At 42.8% G+C, this 22,866-nt stretch overlaps 1 protein-coding gene across 1 annotated transcript in view; it reads right to left on the bottom strand.

Moving 5' to 3' along the window:
- Nucleotides 1–710: 710 nt before the first annotated feature.
- Nucleotides 711–22,866, bottom strand: part of ppce (Prolyl endopeptidase) — a 50,220-nt gene continuing 28,064 nt past the window's right edge. The window contains 1 exon segment of the mRNA NM_001165076.2: nucleotides 711–1,236. Coding sequence (NP_001158548.1) covers nucleotides 1,227–1,236 — 10 coding nt within the window. The 3' untranslated portion in view covers nucleotides 711–1,226.

The following is a 22,866-nucleotide window of genomic DNA, read 5'->3' as shown; positions in this document are numbered from 1 at the left end:
CAACCTTACCTGGTTGAATGCTCTCGGTCGCCCTGCCAGTGCGGCGAGGTGGAATAGCCCGCACTGGGCTATGCAGGCGAACCGGAGACACCGAGCGCAAGGCTGGTGCCATGTAAGCCGGCCCAAGGAGACGCACTGGGGACCAGATGCGTAGAGCTGCCGCACCGGGCTATGCACCCGCACTGGAGACACCGTTTGGATAGGTCAGGGTGACTAGGGTGGGCATTCTAGTTTTCTATTTCTTTGTTTTTGGCCGAGTATGGTTCCAATCAGAGGCAGCTGTTAACGTTGTCTCTGATTGGGAATCACACTGAGGTAGCCTTTTTCCCACCTGTGTTTTGTGGGTAGTTATTTTCTGTTTTGTCTCTTATCTGACAGAACTGTTCGCTTATGTTTTGTCACTTTGTTCAAGTGTTTTTTTGATAATAAAAATAAATCATTAACACTTTTCACACTGTGCTTTGGTCCACTCCTTCCGACGACAGGCGTTACAGTGGGACAACATTATATCCCACCAGAAAAGGCTGAAATTCCCAGTGATTTTTCAAAAAACAGCCTACACAAAAAGGGTATTATCATAATTTCTGATTGTTATTTCTACCTCAGTGTGGAAATATAAAAAAAACAGGACGAATGCCTTTTTACCTGCCCTTTAAGAGTTTATTGGCTACATATTAGGTAACGAGAGTCACACAATGGACAAAAAAGCACTGTTCAAAATGTTTTTTATTGAAGTTGTGGCATTGCAGTTAGTTGTTTATATCCCTTTAATTGATAAACAATCAGCACATGTCAAGAGGTAGAAATTAACATCAGTCTGAGAGGATATGTGGACACACACGGACACACACTTTCTTTCTGCATTACACTCCTCCTGGCCACAGAACAACAAAATAACCTAAATCTAAACCCATTCACGCCAACACTGTGAAGAGTTAAAATCCTAAATGCTAAAATAATTTACCTAGTGATTTTACTGAGCAACAGCCTTCCAAATGCACTCCAAATGATAAATACATACAATTGTCTGTATTGTGTAGGGGGTTGCACCAATTAGGGGCTGTTTCATTTTATGACCGCCTACTGATGACATTTGCAGCCTTAACCTTTGACCTTTAGGCTGATAACTAAGTGTTTTAAGTCCTACCCTGTATCACCTATCTCTCGACAGAACCAAAATACACATGGAGTATAATACAGAGGAGGATGACAAATAAGAGGAAGAGCTATGAGGGGGATTATGTGCCGGGGCTGGCGCCTGCGGGGTAGGGTACTGGGGACAGAAGGATGAGGGATGGAGACAGGGCGGTAATTGTATACTTCTGCTGTCCTGGTGTGCATCCCCAAAACAAGCACAAGCGTGGAGAGGGGGAAAGTGAGGGGAGAGACAAGAGAAAGAGGACATAGAAAATTAGCATGTATGAAGTGAGGGGTGGTTAATACATATTTGTGAAACAGAGCGGGAGAGAAACAGACCAGAAACACAGGTTCAAGTGTGTTGACATTGGTTACAGCTCAAGTCAGAGATATACAAAGAAAGAGGATGAGAGGAGGGAACAGTTGAATAAAAACTTAGTGATAAAGACAACAAGACAACCAGTGAAATAAGAAAGATACTTTCAGGAAGAGTTCCACAAAGAAAGAGAGAAGGGGGAACTATAACCACAGCGCTCCATGGACCTCATTTGACCCAGGAGATGTTGAGGCAGTGGGCGATGAAGGCGTATGTGTCGGAGGTCTTCCACCACCTCATTTGACCCAGGAGATGTTGAGGCAGCGGGCGATGAATGCATATGTGTCGGCCACCTCCTGGATGACCTTGCTGGTGGGCTTGCCGGCACCATGGCCCGACTTGGTGTCCACGTGGATGAACAACGGGTTACTCTGGCCCGCCCAGCGGCCCACCACGTGCTGCAGTGTGGCGATATACTTGAGGGAGTGCAGGGGGACAACGCGGTCATCGTGGTCACCTGTGAGGAGGAGGACTGAGGGGTACTGGACACCTTCGCCCTCGGGAACGTGGATGTTGTGCAGCGGGGAGTATCTGGCGGGAGCGGAGAGAGACATCAGGGGACAGAAAAGGGAATTGGGGCATTGGTCAAAGTCAATGCACATTTACATGTGGGTGACCATCATTTAACAGGCAAAAAATAGGGATGTGAACAGAACAACATATCTGAAAAAAAATTAGATTGGCTTGGCCAAAGGTACATTTCAACGATGTATCATGTATGATTAGAAGGTTATGTCAGAAAAACAGGGGTTCCTGACCAATGAGGAAAAATTATACCCATAAAAAGACAGTGTGCTTGATTCTATTTTTGAGCTAAAATACACCCAGATAAACTTTATCAAGGACAAAGTAACTGAGACTGCACAAACATTTTCACACTAACACATGACAACCCCTATTGTGAGATTATACACTGAGTATACAAAACATTAAGAACACCTGCTCTTTCCCTGACAGACTGGTGAAAACAGGTCAAACCAGTTTAAAGCTATTAAAACTTGTTAACTTCATTGAGATAGGGGGCAGCATTTTCACTTTTGGATGAAAAGCGTGCCCAAGAGTAAAATACCTGCTACTCAGTCCCAGATGCTAATATATGCATATTATTAGTAGGATTGGATAGAAAACACTGATGTTTCTAAAATGGTTTGAATGATGTCTGTGAGTATAACAGAACTCATATGGCAGGCAAAAACCTGAGAAAAAATCCAACCAGGAAGTGGGAAATCTGAGGTTTGTAGTTTTTCAACTCAGCCCCTATTGAAGATACAGTGGGATATTGGTCATCTTGCACTTCCTAAGGCTTCCACTAGATGTCAACAGTCTTTAGAATGTTGTTTCAGGCTTCTACTGTGAAGGAGGGGGGAAGGAGAGGGGAATGAGTCAGAGGTCTGCCAGAGAGCCATGAGTTGGTCAAGCGCATTCACATGAGAGGTAGCTTGCGTTCCATTGCTTTCCTACAGACAAAGAAATTCTCCAGTTGGGACATTATTGAAGATTTATGTTAAAAACATCCTAAAGATTGATTCTATACTTCGTTTGATATGTTTCTACGACCAGTAATGTAACATTTTGGACTTTTCGTCCGACCTTTCCGCTGGACTTGCACGTGCGTTTGGATTTGTTTACCAAACGCCCTAACAAAATGAGGTATATGGACATAAATGATTAACTTTATCGAACAAATCAAACATTTATTGTGGAGCTGAGATTCCTGGGAGTGCATTCTGATGAAGATCATCAAAGGTAAGTGAATATTTATAATGCTATTTCTGACTTCTGTTGACTATACAACATGGCGGATAGTTCTTTGGCTGGTTTGGCCTCTGAGCGCCGTACTCAGATTATTGCATGGTGTGCTTTTTCTGTAAAGTTGAAAAAAAATCTGACACAGCGGTTGCATTAAGGAGAAGTTTATCTTAAGTTCCATGTATAATAGTTGTATCTATTATCAATGTTTATTATGAGTATTTCTGTGAATTGATGTGGCTTTCTGCAAAATCACCGCATGTTTTGGAACTACTGAACATAACATGCCAATGTAAAATTAGATTTTTGGATATAAATATGCACTTTATCGAACAAAACATACATGTATTGTGTAACATGAAGTCCTATGAGTGTCATCTGATGAAGATCATCAAAGGTTAGTGATTCATTTTGTCTATATTTCTGCTTTTTGTGACTCCTCTCTTTGGTTGGAAAAATGGCTGTGTTTTTCTGTGACTTGGTGGTGACCTAACATAATCGTTTGTGGAGCTTTCGCTGTAAAGCGTTTTTGAAATCAAACACTGTGGCTGGATTAACGAGAATTGTATCTTTAAAATGGTGCCTAATACTTGTATATTTGAGAAATTTGATTTGTGAGATTTCTGTTGTTTGAATTTGGCGCCCTGCAATTTCACTGGCTGTTGGCGCCAGCGGAACCCCGTTCCCAGACAGGTTAAATCCACTTAAATCAGTTTAGATGAAGGGGAGGAGACCGGTTAAAGAAGGATTTTTAAGCCGTTAGACAATTGAGACATGGATTGTATGTGTGCCATTCAGAGGGTGAATGGGCAAGACAAAAGATTTAAGTGCCTTGGAACGGGGTATGGCAGCCGGTTTGTGTCAATAACTGCAACACTGACCAGGTTTTTCCATGCTCAACAGTTTCCCGTTTGTATCAAGAACGGTCCACCACCCAAAGGACATCCAGCCAAAGTGACACAATGGTGGGAACCATTGGAGCCAACATGGGACCGCATCCCTGTAGAACAATTTTGACACCCTGTAGAGTCCATGCCTAGACAAACTGAGGCTGTTCTGAGGGCAAGGGGGGGTAAAACTCAATATTACGAAGGTGTTCCTAATGTTTGGTACACACCAATTTATGAATGGTATAATTGCATGATATGATAGCCTTTTGCAAACCTAATTCCCCTGTCGCCCCAAGATGAATGGTTTTGAGCGAGGAGGAGCACTCACTTGATGAGCCAGTCAAACTGTTCCTTGACATCGCAGCAGCCGAAGTCGGTGGTCCAGGCGTGGCCAATAGTGAACTTGTGGAACTTGAGCATGTCCATGACGCCCACCTGGGCCACGGCACAGCCAAACAGCTCCGGCCTCTGGTTCACACACGCCGCTGGGGGACAGAAAGGGATTGACAGACACACACACACACACAGGTGAGAAGTTTGACAGGCACCAAAAAGGTTAGCAGGCAGCAAGAGACATGCACACACACAGGTGAGGAAGATCTCAACAGGTTAGGGTAGTGCCAGGGTTAGTTTTCAGACTGGGCGTGAGCTCACTGTCTAAACGCATCAGCAACAAACAATAGTGATGCTATCATTGCGGGCCCTACCTACGAGCAGGCCCCCGTTGGACCCTCCATTGATGGTGAGTTTGGAGGGGGATGAGTAGCCCTCCTTGATGAGGTACTCTGCTGCACACTGGAAGTCTGTGAAGCAGTTCTGCTTGTTGGCCAGCATGCCCGCTAAAGAAGGAAAGAAAGACACACACACACACAAAGAGAGACAGAACGGGTGAGTGTGTGAAGTTCAGGAATCAGAATTTCAGACCTGCCAACCCTGTCCAACTTTTTAGAGTATCAGACGCGCGTGGCAAATTAGAGATTTAGCACTCGCCAAATTTGGGTTTTCTTTCCCCCCGCTGTTTGTGAGTCTGATCGCAAATATAGAATTGTACCAAATCAAGTCTATAAAAGGTTGGAATACTTTCTTTCTTGACAGCATTCCATTTGCACATATGGTAAAAGTCACTCACAAGATGTAATTAGAAAGAACACACAAAGGGCCTTTATTCTTGTAGTTTTTTATTTTATTAAACACACGTTAGTTTATTAACACAAGTTATTTAGGCACAAAATGTACAAACGTCTTATCCACGATAACTTTAAAAAAAAAACTCTGATATGATAAGAACAAATGTTTGAAGCAGAGCATCAGTATCATATAAACATGTTCTCCATAATAAAAACCCAAAAGCTATGACAGGAAACAGGGGGTGAGAACAAATCTTATGGACACCTTTACATGTTCAGGAAGTCGTTTCCTAGACAGATTTGCCTGGTAGCTAGCAGATTGAGCCTTACGCAGCAGGGCATCAGGGTAGACTTTTCTGTGGAAAACGGTACCTCTGGCAATCATTGAAACCTTGGTAACGAGGGCACTCAGCATGTCTGTACTGAGGGAGGCTCTGTACTGGGTTTTGTTCTTGGAAACGAGACTGAATATTAATTCGCAGTATGACCAATATCCCCAGCATCACAGCCGGAAGGTGGAAGTAGACCAGGCTGCTCCCACTTTTCATTGTGCCAATTTCTCTCCAGGCCTGTTCCGTGCGCATGTTGACCAGACTCTGCTTAAAAGGTTGTTGCCTGATAGAGTCTAAACTCATCTTCCACCAGATCAACAGAGGTTACGCTCAGGAACAACGCAGGGAAAGAGAGCCATGAACAAGTTACGGGATGAGAACTTGGCAGTCTGCCTGCTGGCAATGTCAGCGACCACTGCATGCTGGAGGAGCACATCTCCAAATGGAAATATCAGCAACATGTAGTCTGCTGCAGAAGAAAATAAGTTTCTGACATCAAGATAGAAGGTCTGCAGATCCAGCTTGCCTTGGCTTCCTATGTAGGTGGGGGTGTCCTGGCCAATGGACAGCTCCTTGTCAGGAAGCTGGTTTTGTCTCTCCAGGTAGAGTGTAGGCTTGACACCACTACTCGTTTCTGCCATCATGGTAGTAACAGTGTCTGGCTTGCAGACGGACAACACTAGTTTCTGCAGTTGAATCTTTAAAGTTGACTGCTTCCAGAGGAGCCAGGTGAGGGCTTGGAGGATCCAGGTGAGGGCTCGGAGGAGCCCGTGGAGGCACCAGGTGAGGGCTTGGAGGAGCCAGATGGGGGCTCGGAGGCACCAGGTGAGGGCTTGGAGGAGCCAGATGGGGGCTCGGAGGAGCCAGGTGGGGGCTTCGTAGAGTCAGCTGGGGGCTTGAGCAGTGGTATAGGCAATGTGGTGGTGGAGGAGGAGGAAAAACTCTTGGGCTGCCTAGCAGAGGGCTCAAGTGAGGACGAGGATGTGGCTGTTGTGGTGCAGCTTGGGGGCACAGTGGTCTTGTTTCCCGATACCTCATCGGCAAAGAACAGTGAGAGGATCCCATTGCTGCAGAAGGCGGTTGATACACTGGCCAAGGGACAAATATCTAGTAGATACCAGCTTCAAAATATTCCTGTCATCAGTGTCACATAGGATCTGTAGGTCACACAGAGAAGTCTTCCTCTTGCTACTCTTGTCAAGATAGTAAAATATGGTTTACAAGAAAGTCTTCAGTATTAACACCGAGCTGCCTCGACACACTCTCTGCAGCTATGTGTATCAAATGGCAGGCACAACCAACCAAGTACACATTTTCATTTCTGGTCTTTAGAAATGCTGCCACTCCTTTTCCCAGACCTTGCATGACATTATCCACTGCAAAACTCACACAATTGAATCACAGAATGCTCCTCTTCTTCATTTCAGTGTCAATTATGTCAAATATAGCTCTTCTTGTGACTCTCTCGATTCACATAGCTTAAGCAATAACACTACTACCTTGCCAATACTTGCATCGAAGAGCCGTACTACAATCGGATACATTTTGACATCCTCCATGTCGGTACTGCCATCGGTAGCCAGGCTGAAAGGACACCTCTTCATTGCCTCTGTGATTCATTGCTCAGTTTGGATTAGAGGTCGGCATGGCTGATTAATAAGGGTTAATTAAAATTTTTCATAACAATCGGTAATCTGAATTTTTGGACGCCGATTATGGCCGATTACACTGCAATTCACAAGGAGACTGCGTGGCAGGCTGACCACCTGTTACGCGAGTGCAGCAAGGAGCCAAGGTAAGTTGCTAGCTAGCATTAAACTTATCTTATAAAAAACAATGAATCTTAACATAATCACTAGTTGACTACACATGGTTGATGATATTGCTAGTTTAACTAGCTTGTCCTGCGTTGCATATAATCAATGCGGTGCCTGTTAATTTATCATTGAATCACAGCCTACTTCGCCAAACGGGTGATTTAACAAAAGCACATTCGCGAAAAAAGCACTTTCGTTGCACCAATGAAGCCTAACAATGAACATCAATGCCTTTCTTAAACCTGCATATTCAGTTAAAAGAAATTCATGTTAGCAGGCAATATTAAGTAGAGAAATTGTGTCACTTCTCTTGCGTTCCAGTGCAAGCAGAGTCAGGATATATGCAGCAGTTTGGGCCGCCTGGCTCGTTGCGAACTGTGTGAAGACCATTTCTTCCTAACAAAGACCGCAATTAATTTGCCAGAATTTTACATAATTATGACATAACATTTAAGGTTGTGCAATGTAATAGCAATATTTAGATTCAGGGTTGCCACCCATTCGATAAAATACGTAACGGTTCCGTATTTCACTGGAAGAATAAATGTTTAAATTTAAGAAATGTTTTGTTTTCGAAATTATATGACTATATTCTTATTCTTATTATATTATATATATTATTATATTATATTCGAGATGATAGTTTCCGGATTTGACCATATTAACGACCTAAGGCTCGTATTTCTGTGTGTTTATTATATTATAATTAAGTCTATGATTTGATATTTGATAGAGCAGTCTAACTGAGCAGTGGTAGGCAGCAGCAGGCTTGTAAGCATTCATTCAAACAGCACTTTCCTGCTTTTGCCAGCAGCTCTTCGCAATGCCTGAAGCACAGCGCTGTTTATGACTTCAAACCTATCAACTCCCGAGATTAGGCTGGCAATACTATAGTGTCTACAAGAACATCCAATAGTCAAAGATATACGAAATACAAATGGTATAGAGAGAAATAATCCTATAATTCCTATAATGACTACAACCTAAAACTTCTTAACTGGGAATTTTGAAGACTCATGTTAAAAGGAACCACCAGCTTTCATATGTTCTCATGTTCTGAGCAAGGAACTCAAACGTTGGCTTTTTTACATGGCAAATATTGCACTTTTACTTTCTTCTCCAACACTGTGTTTTTGCATTATTTAAACCAAATTGAACATGTTTCATTATTTATTTGAGACTAAATTGATTTTATTTATGCATTATATTAAGTTAAAATAAAAGTGTTCATTATTCATTCAGTATCGTTGTAATTGTCATAACTACAAATATATACACTGCTCAAAAAAATAAAGGGAACACTAAAATAACACATCCTAGATCTGAATGAATGAAATATTCTTATTAAATACTTTTTTCTTTACATAGTTGAATGTGCTGACAACAAAATCACACAAAAATTATCAATGGAAATCAAATTTATCAACCCATGGAGGTCTGGATTTGGAGTGACACTCAAAATTAAAGTGGAAAACCACACTACAGGCTGATCCAACTTTGATGTAATGTCCTTAAAACAAGTCAAAATGAGGCTCAGTAGTGTGTGTGGCCTCCACGTGCCTGTATGACCTCCCTACAACGCCTGGGCATGCTCCTGATGAGGTGGTGGATGATCTCCTGAGGGATCTCCTCCCAGACCTGGACTAAAGCATCCGCCAACTCCTGGACAGTCTGTGGTGCGTTGGTGGATGGAGCGAGACATGATGTCCCAGATGTGCTCAATTGGATTCAGGTCTGGGGAAAGGGCGGGCCAGTCCATAGCATCAATGCCTTCCTCTTGCAGGAACTGCTGACACTCTCCAGTCACATGAGGTCTAGCATGGTCTTGCATTAGGAGGAATCCAGGGTCAACCGCACCAGCATATGGTCTCACAAGGGGTCTGAGGATCTCATCTCGGTACCTAATGGCAGTCAGGCTACCTCTGGCGAGCACATGGAGGGCTGTGCGCCCCCCCCAAAGAAATGCCACCCCACCGCCAAACCGGTCATGCTGGAGGATGTTGCAGGCAGCAGAACGTTCTCCACGGCGTCTCCAGACTCTGTCACGTCTGTCACGTGCTCAGTGTGAACCTACTTCAATCTGTGAAGAGCACAGGGCGCCAGTGGTGAATTTGCCAATTTTGGTGTTCTCTGGCAAATGCCAAACGTCCTGCACGGTGTTGGGCTGTAAGCACAACCCCCACCTGTGGACGTCGGGCCCTCATACCACCCTCATGGAGTCTGTTTTTGACCGTTTGAGCAGACACATGCACATTTGTGGCCTGCTGGAGGTAATTTTGCAGGGCTCTGGCAGTGCTCCTCCTGCTCCTCCTTGCACAAAGGCGGAGGTAGCGGTCCTGCTGCTGGGTTGTTGCCCTCCTACGGCCTCCTCCACGTCTCCTGATGTACTGGCCTGTCTCCTGGTAGCGCCTCCATGCTCTGGACACTACGCTGCCAGACACAGCAAAGCTTCTTGCCACAGCTCGCATTGATGTACCATCCTGGATGAGCTGCACTACCTGAGCCACTTGTGTGGGTTGTAGACTCCGTCTCATGATACCACTAGAGTGAAAGCACCACCAGCATTCAAAAGTGACCAAAACATCAGCCAGGAAGCATAGGAACTGAGAAGTGGTCTGTAGTCGCCACCTGCAGAACCACTCCTTTATTGGGGGTGTCTTGCTAATTGCCTATAATTTCCACCTGTAGTCTATTCCATTTGCACAACAGCATGTGAAATGTATTGAGCAGTGTATACAGTGGGGCAAACAAGTCTTTAGTCAGCCACCAATTGTGCAAGTTCTCCCACTTAAAAAGATGAGAGAGGCCTGTAATTTTCATCATAGGTACACTTCAACTATGACAGACAAAATGAGAAAAAAAATCCAGAAAATCACATTGTAGGATTTTTAATGAATTTATTTGCAAATTATGGTGGAAAATAAGTATTTGGTCACCTACAAACAAGCAAGATTTCTGCCTCTCACAGACCTGTAACTTCTTCTTTAAGAGGCTCCTCTGTCCTCCACTCGTTACCTGTATTAATGGCACCTTTGAACTTGTTATCAGTATAGAAGACACCTGTCCACAACCTCAAACAGTCACACTCCAAACTCCACTATGGCCAAGACCAAAGAGCTGTCAAAGGACACCAGAAACAAAATTGTAGACCTGCACCAGGCTGGGAAGACAATCTGCAATAGGTAAGCAGCTTGGTTTGAAGAAATCAACTGTCAACTATTTTGTGAAGTGCACCAGACTCTCCTGCAGCAATGCACCCCCACAACATGATGCTGCCAACCCATATTTGACGGTTTGGATGGTGTTCTTTGGCTTGCAAGCCTCCCCCTTTTCCTCTAAACATAACGATGGTCATTATGGCCAAACAGCTCTATTTTCAGTTCGATCAGACCAAAGGACATTTCTCCAAAAAGTACGATCTTTGTCCCCATGTGCAGTAGCAAACCGTAGTCTGGCTTTTTTATGGCGGTTTTAGAGCCGTGGCTTCTTCCTTGCTGAGCGGCCTTTCAGGTTATGTCGATATAGGACTCGTATTACTGTGGATATCGATACTTTTGTAACCGTTTCCTCCAGCATCTTAACAAGGTCCTTTGCTGTTGTTCTGGGATTGATTTGCACTTTTCGAAACCAAAGTACGCACATCTCTAGGAGACAGAACGCGTCTCCTTCCTGAGCGGTATGACGGCTGTGTGGTCCCATGGTGTTTATACTTGCGTACTATTATTTGTACAGATGAACGTGGTACCTTCAGGCATTTGGAATTTGCTGTCAAGGAAGAAGCAGACTTGTGGAGGTCTACCATTTTTTTCTGAGGTCTTGACTGATTTCCCTGTGATATCAAGCAAAGATGCACTGAGGTTGAAGGTAGGCCTTGAAATACATCCACAGGTACACCTCCAATTGACTCAAATTATGTCAATTAGCCTATCAGAAGCTTCTAAACCCATGACATACTTTTCTGGAATTTTCCAAGCTGTTTAAAGGCACAGTCATCTTAGTGTATTTTAACTTCAGACGCACTGGAATTGTGATACAGTGAATTATAAGTGAAATAATCTGTCTGTAAACAATTGTTGGAAAAATTACTTGTGTCATACACAAAGTAGATGTCCTAACAGACTTGCCAAAACTAGAGTCATGGCAAAAAGTTATTTTTCAAGACCTCTGCAATCCACCCTGGCATGCTGTCAATTAACTTCTGGGCCACATCCTGACTGAAGGCAGCCCATACTTGCATAATCAATGCTTGGAGTTTGTCAGAATTTGTGGCTTTTTGTTTGTCCACCCGCCTCTTGAGGATTGACCACAAGATCTCAATGGGATTAAGGTGTGGGGAGTTTCCTGGCCATGGACCCAAAATATTGATGTTTTGTTCCCAGAGCCACTTAGTTATCACTTTTGCCTTATGGCAAGGTGCTCCATCATGCTGGAAAAGGCATTGTTCGTCACCAAACTGTTCCTGGATGGTTGGGAGAAGTTGCTCTCGGAGGATAAGTTGGCACCATTCTTTATTCATGGCTGTGTTCTTAGGCAAAATTGTGAGTGATCCCACTCCCTTGGCTGAGAAGCAACTCCACACATGAATGGTCTCAGGATGCTTCATTGTTGGCATTACACAGGACTGATGGTAGCACTCACCTTGTCCTCTCCGGACAAGCTTTTTTTCCGGATGCCCCAAACAATCGGAAAGGGGATTCATCAGAGAAAATGACTTTACATCAGTCCTCAGCAGTCCAATCCCTGTACTTTTTGCAGAATATCAGTCTGTCCCTGACAGACTGATATTTTTGTACTGTACTGGTGGTGCCCCAATCCCGCAGCCGAATCAACTTTAGGAGACGGTCCTGGCGCTTGCTGGACTTTCTTGGGCACCCTGAAGCCGCCTTCACAACAATTGAATCGCTCTCCTTGAAGTTCTTGATGATCTGATAAATGGTTGATTTAAGTGCAATCCTACTGGCACCAATATCCTTGCCTGTGAAGTCCTTTCTGTGCAAAGCAATGATGACGGCACGTGTTTACCATGGTTGACAGAGGAAGAACAATGATCCTAAGCACAACCCTCATTTTGAAGCTTCCAGTCTGTTATTTGAACTCAATCAGCATGACTGAGTGATCTCCAGCCTTGTCCTAATCAACAATCACACCTGTGTTAACGAGAGAATCACTGACATAATGTCAGCTGGTCCTTTTGTGGCAGGGCTGAAATGCAGTGGAATTTTTTGGAGGGGATTCTTCGCATGGCAAAGAGGGACTTTGCAATTAATTGCAATTCATCTGATCACTCTTCATAACATTCTGGAGTATATGCAAATTGCCATCATACAAACTGAGACAGCAGACTTTGTGAAAATGAATATTTGTGTCATTCTCAAAACTTTTGGCCACGACTGTATAGTTTGTCAACAAGAAATGTGTGGAGTGGTTGAAAAATGAGTTTTAATAACTCCAACCTAAGTGTATGTAAACTTCCGACTTCAACTGTATATCTTAGGATCAAATAATTTAGCATCCTTATATGTAAGCACTTACCTGAGCTTCCTTGATGACTAATGTCAACATCATACTTGCACAAAGTACAATATGCATGATATGATAGCTTGGATTGCATTAAGCATGACCACTTCTCCTGGTATCGAGGAAGGAACTTTGAGACACATGCACTCTACTTTGTAGGGTTCGGGGTTACTGCTGCTGCTCTGTCTGTTTCTCTCAGTTCCCTCACTCTCATCGTCTGACATCGCTTTACTGACTGGCTGCAATAACAATGATTTGCTAAATTAGCTGCTCATTTTGTTATTGCATGGGACCTATGCAAACTTGTTTTTCATCAGCACATGTGCTTAGACAAACATTTTGGATCACACCTGGTTCAGTCCTCTGAAAAGGTATTTACAAAACATTAATAAAAGACTACAGAACATTTCAAATAAATATATGTTTTGTGGAAGTAGCACAGATTGCCTGTATGTTTATTATATTACATGTACAGTGTAGAATGGAGATAATTATCTATTACATTTTTCTTAGCACATGCCCCCAAGTCTCTATAGTAGAGGAACGCTTGTCACCTCTCAAACAGGGCCAATCACTAGGGCCAATCACTAGGGCCAGCTCACAAGTATTGTCTTTTTAGACACGGTTCCTAATCAACACTAAAAACAAAATCATTTTGAAAACATAAAAACAAAGACAAATGATTGCATCGACACAGACAGCAAACTGGCTACACAGAGCTTAAGAAGGCTAGCGCAAAGGGACTCTGAACGCTGTTCAGTAGGCTAGCGCAAAGGGAATCTGAATGCTGTTCAGTAGGCTACCGCAAATGGAATCTGAACGCTGTTCAGTAGACTAGCGCAAAGGGAATCTGAACGCTGTTCAGTAGGCTAGCGCAAAGGGAATCTGAACGCTGTTCAGTAGACTAGCGCAAAGGGAATCTGAATGCTGTTCAGTAGGCTACCGCAAATGGAATCTGAACGCTGTTCAGTAGACTAGCGCAAAGGGAATCTGAACGCTGTTCAGTAGGCTAGCGCAAAGGGAATCTGAACGCTGTTCAGTAGGCTACCGCAAAGGGAATCTGAACGCTGTTCAGTAGGCTAGCGCAAAGGGAATCTGAACGCTGTTCAGTAGGCTAGCGCAAAGGGAATCTGAACGCTGTTCAGTAGGCTAGCGCAAAGGGAATCTGAACGCTGTTCAGTAGGCTAGCGCAAAGGGAATCTGAACGCTGTTCAGTAGGCTAGCGCAAAGGGAATCTGAACGCTGTTCAGTAGACTACCGCAAAGGGAATCTGAACGCTGTTCAGTAGACTACCGCAAAGGGAATCTGAACGCTGTTCAGTAGACTACCGCAAAGGGAATCTGAACGCTGTTCAGTAGGCTAGCGCAAAGGGAATCTGAACGCTGTTCAGTAGACTACCGCAAAGGGAATCTGAACGCTGTTCGCTGGAAGAGTCCGGTGTTTCAGCCTATGTAAAGGTGCCTATTGTATTTCTTTGCAGTGCATTCATAATTTCAGAATTTTTGAAATGGATAAAATCTCAAATCTAGTGCAAAGACATTTTAGAAGCATTGCTTCTATAGCTAATACCGGACACTCATTCATTCTCCATCACACAGTCTTCTAAACTCCCAACTTATTTTTTATTAGACTTTTGTAATGCTTTTTGTGACGTGGTTCACAACTACAGTTACAGTCTATCAGGTTGCGTGATCGTTGTAATGTTACGTGGAAAATACAACTAATGGGACGCAGAATTAAATGTATATCACACTTACACAAATGCGACCATATTTGCATTTCATTTCTTTCACTAGCAAATGCAAGTGAACTGCTGGCACTTTAGAGCCCACTGAATGTCCATCTTATGTTCGCTAATGTTAGCTTGAAACAATTAAACAACAACCTTTCCACAACACACGGAGTCGAAAAGGGATTTGTCCATGTGTTTACGTACAGCTGACAGTCGGCAAACAGGAGGCGGGGCAGACGGGGTAGCTACGTCCAATAATGATGTATTAATCTCCATGTCCGTTGACACAAACTCCGTACATGTCTGTGTGTTGCAGCTCGAGAATTGGGATGTTAGATTTACTCAGCGGATTAATTTTTTCTTAAAATAAAAAATCAGGCCCTATTAATTTCTGCGTACTTTTATCTCGGATCGCGTACCTGCATAAATGGACAGAGCGTAGTTGGTAGGCAAAATTGCGTAGTTGGTAGGTAAAATTAGTGCATGTTGGCAGGTCTGGAATTTATAACCGGAGTCCTCTTCTCTCAAGTGACTGGCAACCTGTGTCTGTGTTACCTTTGTGCCAGGTCTCTCCATACTCCCCTCCTCCTCTGATGTTGGCTACCGCCAGGACTCCTCCCATGTGTCGGACAAAGATCAGCCGTGATACACTGGAAAAAACAACATTTAACATCCTGTTACTTAATTTACTCTGTCTAAACAAGTCAAGGTAGATAGAAAGCATTGTGTAGAAGGGCCAAGATATGATACTCCTCAAAAAGGCGGTAAATGGAAACATTGCTTGCAAATAATGTTACCTTAAACAGCCTTACATGTCAACAATACATCTGTACAAGGTATTGCTGAACGATTAACCAAAATGCTGTATGTGGACACACCTTCAAACTAGTGCATTCAGCTATTTCTGGAAGGCCACAGAAAGGGACCACCGAGTGATGAAGTGTGTAGCGCAGATAAAATAATCTGAAACTACCAAGTTTCAAACTGCCTTTGGGAGCAACGTCAGCACAAGAACTGTTCGTCGGGAGCTTCATGAAATGTGTGGCTAGCAGTGTCACATGTGGTTGTACCTGTAGCTACCAGTATAACAGCCAAATAGAAAAAGTAGCCAACCAGTGAGTTCTAGGGGGGAAAAGATTGCAGAACAAGCTCTAATTTGGTGGCCTCTGGTTCATTCTAATGCCTTGATTCCATCCGAAATACACAGCTAAATTATTGAATACTTTCACAACTTTAGCTCCCAGATTGGTAAAATGAGTTGAGGTATTGAACAGAAAAACATGACTTTCCAATTCAAATGACTGAACATTTATGTTTTCAGTGTGTTAGTTGTTTTGGATATCACCTAGGCCTATACGATCAGGATTATTTTCTAAGTAAGATAACCTTTTTTTTAACATTAAACCTGTCTCTTGAGATGCAGTAAACTGTAAATATGACTTGTAAGGTATGAATTGCAACAATAATGTTTGTTCTTCAAATTATGTATTTTATTGGCTCTGCTGCTGTTTTTGCTTGATCTGAAAATGTGGTCGGAGGCTCAGTATGGAGGGTGTGACGCAATTGTGGAGCCTCCAGAGGCATGCAGAGGCCAAATTGAGCTCTGTACTGCATCGCTGTACACCTCCCAAATGTCATAACAATGCGGAAGGCTCCATATAGCTCCGCATTGACATGATTGGGTGACGGTAGATGGGGGCGGAAGTTCCAGTATAAACACAAACTCACTTCCTTGACAACTTCCTTCAAATAAGCTCTGTGCTGCTCTGTGAAGACATTCTCACCGTAAACGCTGCACGGCCAATGCAGACGTCGGATTGACCACGCAGCCAGCCGCATTTTAGGGTAAGGAAACCATTGTGTAATTTTGTCATTTGGGTCAACCAACCTTTTAACAGTTTGGCCTGTCAATCAATTGCTGTGGGTGGGAGGGGGCAGGACATTTGTGAGTCACAGATTTGGTAGGGTTTCAAACCTGTCAATAAATAACTGTGGGTAGGACTTTGAGGGAAGGTGGTAGATTACTAATCTAGTCAGAAAAAGTAGTCTAGTCTACCCTTTTATTACTTTTACTTACTATCTATTATGGAAAATATTAACTCTAGCCTGCTATTTCAATTTAGTTTATTATGGGAAGAAACTAAGAAAAAAGGTTGTGTTCTGTCAAGTAAACATAGATTCCCTGTTGAGAACCAATATAGAATTGTAGGAAAATGGTTTTAAAAATTCTAGCACTTTCAGGGGAGGACCCCCAGACCCCTGCCAGATTGTGCACCTCCAAGTTTATCAGGTGCCCATGAATAGACCTACAGGTATGATTGAAGAATGAAGCAGGTGCTTTGATACACATACAGCATCTTTTAACTACTCCATTGTCAATACTAATCAAATCAGTAGGCCTATATCAATATATTTTAATTAAGAGTCTATTGAAGCACCCATGCGACAATCTAATTAACAAAATCTGTCAGTTTGTTTTTTGCGACTCAATCGACCGCATCCGCCTATATTGTACTGTTTTTTTTAAATGAATGGAAGTATGGAAGTAGTTTTCTGCCAACAACAATCAAATATTTCCTGAGATTTATTATATGTGACCCGTTTCAAGAACCTAGGTGTATGTCGCACGTTACTACTTCACAGGAGAGGCATTTCTTAAACATTTTTTTCATCAAAATGTGCTTTTGGGCAGAAATGCCTTCTGGAACATGTGCGAATACAATTGTTAAATTACATACCTAGTTGGTTTAGCCAACGAAAAAGTCAGGAACCTTCCCACTAGCCATGATTGGCTGAGAGAATGGATGGGCTGGACATGCTGAGAGATGAGTTCAGATTGGTCTGCCATGTAGCATCTTATGTCTTTAACATGAGCTTCTCATATGTGTAGATAATCCTTGCTACCGTGGCTTTTTTGAAAGATATGGAGAAATGCAAGTGTTGATACTGCTCTCAATAACATTGCTGCCCTGAATTTATCAGGCGCTATCGACAAAGGTCAGTGGGGAAAAGTTGTGATGGACTACTTTCTGGAGGACGATCGTGCCATGCTGACTCTCTCGGACTCTCGGAATTAGACGATGAGGAAATCCCTGATTAAGGAAAAAAAATCTATAAATTTGGGAAACACAGGTATTACTTGTGGTTGTACCTGTAGATATCAGTGTGACTTGTGGTTTTACCTGTGGCTAACAGTATGACTTGTGGTTGTACCTGTAGCTGGGAGTGATGGAGATGTTGAACCCTCCGTAGCCGTAGAGGAAGGCTGGGTGAGAGCCGTCCAGCTTCAGGCCCTTCTTATGGACAATAAACATGGGGATCTCTGTGCCATCCTTACTGGGGTAGAATACCTGGAGACAGATACACACTGAGTGCAGAAAACATCCTCTTTCCATGACAGATTGACCCGGTAAATCCAGGAGAATGCTATGATCCCATGAATCCACTTCAATCAGTGTAGAAGGGTAGGAGAAAGGTTAAATAAATATTTTAAGCTATGAAACAATTGAGACATTGATTGTATATGTGTGCCATTCAGAGGGTGAATGAGCAAGACAAAATATTTAAGTGCCTTTGAATGGAGTATGGTAGTAGGTGCCAGGAGCACCGGTTTGAGTGTGTCAAGAACTGCAACATTGCTGGATTTTTCACACTCTAGATTTTTCCGTGCGTATCAAGAATGGTCAACCACCCAAAGGACATCCACCTTGTAGTCCATGCCTCGACGAATTTAGGCTGTTTTGAGGGCAAAACGAGGTGCAATGCAATATTAGGTGTTCCTAATGTTTTGTACACTCCGTGTATACACAAGAGGTTTGTTGAAGTGACAAACCACACACATCCAATCAGTCAATTCTGGTGATTTGTGTTAGTAAAGAAAAGCATAAAGTAAATAAAATAAAGAACACACCCTTTAGGTGAGGTGCTGACTAACAGAATATACACTATACATAGGAAAAGGCTGCACACTCATCTCTCATTCGGGTGGATATATTTGACCAACGTTTCATCTTTAGCCGAAATGTTGGTCAATTAAATCCACTTTCATTGGCACAATATGTGAAAGGATACCATCCTTTGAGGGGTCATCATGTACGTGTAATATGGTAGGTATCTCACCTGAGTGGTCTGGTAGTCAGAGGGGTCAAAGCCCTTGACGGTGACTTCCCGGAACACGTGGGGATGCAGGGGCTCCTTGGTCAGGTCACAGTGATAGATAACGGCTGGACGGAACAGAGAGGAGGGACAGGTCATTTTATCTTTTTCAGATTCATTTTATTTGTAGAAAAATCACATGTGAATTACATTTGTACATTACAAGAGACAAGAGAGAGGAAGGGGGTGAAATAGTAGAAAGTGTGTGTGTGTGTGTGTGTGTGTGTGGGGGGGGGGTTATCTGGCAAGAGGAAGGAGGTGAAGCAGTAGAACATCTGTGCGCGTGTATGTGCGCGTGTATGCATGTGTATGGGTCTCTAACTAAGAATTTAGGGAAATATGATAGCCTAGCCTACGTGACGCGAGGAAGGAGGTGAAGCAGCATTTCATTTATTTATTTTATTTAACCTTTATTTAGTTAGGCAAGTCAGTTAAGAACAAATTCTTATTTACAATGACGACCTACCTCGGCCAAACCCTAACAACGCTGGGCCAATTGTGCGCCGCCCTATGGGACTCCCAATCACAGCCGGTTGTGATACAGCCTGGTATCGAACCAGGGTCTGTAATGGCGCCTCTAGCACTGAGATGCAGTAGAAGATCTCAGAGTCCTTATTGCATCTGCTGAAGCCCACCACCGTGTGTGTGTGTGTGTGTGTGTGTGTGTGTGTGTGTGTGTGTGTTTTTTGTCTGTCTGTGTCTGATTCACTGGTGGCACCAACTTTTTCAGTTGACGGCACCAGCACATGATTTGGTTGAACCAATTTTGTGCCGCTGCGCAGCGATAATGTCCTGACCTGTGTCCCATAATGTGCCTGGATTCATTTCAAACCAGGCTAAAATTGACAAACCATTTTTTTTTTATATAAAAAGGGTGTCATTTTTTAGGGATTTTGAAGTCACTCTACAGTTGTAGTACACAATGAAAGCAGTTTTATCTTTTGGTAAATTTAGTTTTCCTGGTTTTGTTTTTCTAGGTTTCAGAGTTTTTATCCGGGGGGGGGGGGGGGGGGTTCTAAGCTAACATATGGAATTGTTTTAAGATGGTCATACCAAGCATCATTTAGATATTTGATTTTGAATTTTAAGAAATCTTAAGGTATCAAAAAAATAGATACAAAAAATATGGAATGGAAATATTGAATTTGGCATTACTGGTATTAGCTCATACAAACGTATTGCATAACATATTCACTACATGGAACAACAGACAGCCCCCCCCAAAAAAAGCTGAAGGAAGTTTGTTCTGAAGTGTCTGTCCTAAATCTGAGAGATATAAGAAAGATCAGCCAGAGCATGGACTTGAACCCATTCAAATATCTCTGGAGATCTGTAAATAGCTGTGCAGCGACACTCCCTATCCAACCTGACAGAGCTTGATAGGATCTGCAGAGAAGAATGGGAGAAACTCCCCAAATACAGGTTTGCCAAGCTTGTTGCGTCATACCCAAGAAGACTTGAGGCTGTAGTCGCTGCCAAAGGTCCTTCAACAAAGTACTGAGTAAAGGATCAGAATACTTGTGTAAATGTGATTTCAATTATTTATTTTTATTTTTATTAAAACTATTCTAAAAAAATGTTTTTGCTTTGCATTATGGGGTATTGTGTGTAGATTGATGGGACAAAAACGATTTAATACATTTTAGAATAAGGCTGTAACGTAACAAAATGTGGAAAAGTCAAGGGGTCTGAATACTGTCCGAATGCACTGTAGTTCCATTCATTTTTTAACTGGCCAAAATGGAAAACCATTGTGTTCGTGAGTCAGCTTTCAATAGAGTGTTCATAATAGTTTGTCGGCCAAACCTTTTGGACGCTACTGACGTTTTTGTGAGAAGTTTCAGGATGTCTCATGGTCTGATAAACACTGCTCTAGCTCTGCCACCTTGCACCACAGATGCGGAAGGACGCCATCGGCGGATGTGGTGGATTGAGACGCAGCCCATTGAGACGCAGCCCAGGTTAAAGCACATTTGAGGTCTGGGAACAATCAAAAGATTTTTGGGCGGGAGCGTCCAAGAACACGTTGTGTTTGGTTAGCAGTGTTTTCGTACTGTACAGTGTAGGCTACATGTGATGGCAGAGTTTCCAAAACAAATGCGCTGTCATTGAAACAAATCATCATGATATCAGTCTGCCAGGTAGGCCTACTCTTTAGTCAACATGTAACTGAGAAGTTTTTTTGGGATGCCTTTAGAAATGTATATTCAAACAGTGCACGGTGACAAGATTCAACCAAGACTTCAGATTTCATTTCATTTTTTAAATTCGGCCTCCTGGTCTGCATATCCATTGTGTTTGAATACATCTTGATAAGAAAAGCACATTGTAAACCAAAAACTAACATGAACAAAAACAACACTTATTTTCTCCACTGGCACCCTAGCGACCAATTAAGAATAGGTGTTGCACAAATGTGAGTGCTTGGGTCGCAGTTTTGAGCCCTGGTCTTTGATAGCCTACCTGGCGAGAGGAAGGAGGTGAAGTAGTAGAAGATCTCAGAGTCCCTCTTGCGTCCGGTGAAGCCCACCACAGAGCCCACATCCAGGGGGAAGGTCCTGAGCTCCTCCCCCGAGCTCAGACGGTACATCTTAAGGACGTTCTTCACATCGTGCAGGAAACACACGAACAGGAGGCTGGAGTAGGTACAGGTGGCAAACACTGGGAGAGGGAGTGAATGAGAGAGAGCGCAAGAAGGGTTAGTCAAACAATCTACATTTTTAAAAAACATGATCATGTGGATAACAGAATACTCCTAGAGAGTATATAGCATTTGTTATTTACTGAGGACCTGATCAAAACCAATAGAGACTGACTGTCGGTCTGGTAGTGCTCCAGTCCTCCCTGTCATAATTAGCAACAGAGGACATGGAACGCATATTATGTCCTGTAATGTGGTTAATGTAAATCACTTAATTTATGTTCCTTTAACTCCCCTGAATACCTCTGTCAATCTGGCAGCTACCCATGTCAAGATTGGTTTATTGAATGTAAGATATCTAAATAATAAGTAGTTCATTTGCAATAATTTTATTATTTCCACTGACATTGACAGTGTTTTCCACAAGCACATGGAGTAGCCAGCCAAATAGAAAAAGTAGCCAGCCTGGCTCCCCCGGGCATTTTCTTTGTTGCAGAACAGGCACTATTTTGGTGGCCTCTGGTACATTGAAATGCTAGATTGTATTTTCAACCAGCAACTATCAGGAAATAACACTGATTACACATTTTCACTTTTACAGTTTCATCAGCTGTTGTGCAATATGATATAAAACACAGGAACATTTTAATTTGGACTGCAGGCTTCAAGCTTCCTTTTAAGAGGCATTTTATCAGGTACCTGCCATGCAGGACTGTTTGAATAATGAAGCAGGTGTTAATCATGGCCTTTACTACACAGAAAGCAGCAGTGGACTACTCTTATTGTCAAACTTTTCATTAAATCACTAGATCAATATCTTTGAAAATATCATATAAGTATCATTAGCTTTTAAAACAATTCAATCGCTCTCTCCACCAGCCTACATATTGTTCCTGCAGCGAGGAGGATCCACCATCGTCATCTAATGTTTTCATAATTTATCTGCAGATTAATTGGCAAAAAGCCTACCAGTATGCAAATTAGGGAGCTGAATGAACAGCTCTTACCGATGCAATTCAGTAGGCTACTGACGATTCACTCACTTTAACGCCACTGTCTGGCAAGTCCTGTTGGACTTCATATCGAAAATACAAACGAGATTTTTGCTTTATATCGCTCACTTTGTGACGGTCAGGTACCTGTCCTATCAATAGGTCGCTAAAAGATGCATGTAGTTTATTCTAAAGGTGGAGGGCTCGGCTGACTTTTCTGACTAGTGAATTGAAAAGTAGCCTAGTTAATTGAAGTGGAAAAAGTATCCAGCTAAAAATGAGTCTAAATAGCTGTATAGCCGACAGCCGGCGCAAGTGGAAAACACTGTATTCATATTTTCACATGAAACTGAAACCTGGCTTAAACCATCCGTCATTGGAACCCAATGATTTTAGTTCTC

The sequence above is a fragment of the Oncorhynchus mykiss genome, chromosome 4 (assembly GCF_013265735.2).
Source record: "Oncorhynchus mykiss isolate Arlee chromosome 4, USDA_OmykA_1.1, whole genome shotgun sequence".
NCBI classification, from domain to species: Eukaryota; Metazoa; Chordata; class Actinopteri; order Salmoniformes; family Salmonidae; genus Oncorhynchus; species Oncorhynchus mykiss.
Note: the sequence above shows the minus strand (reverse complement) of the source record. Positions and strands in the feature narration are given on the sequence as shown.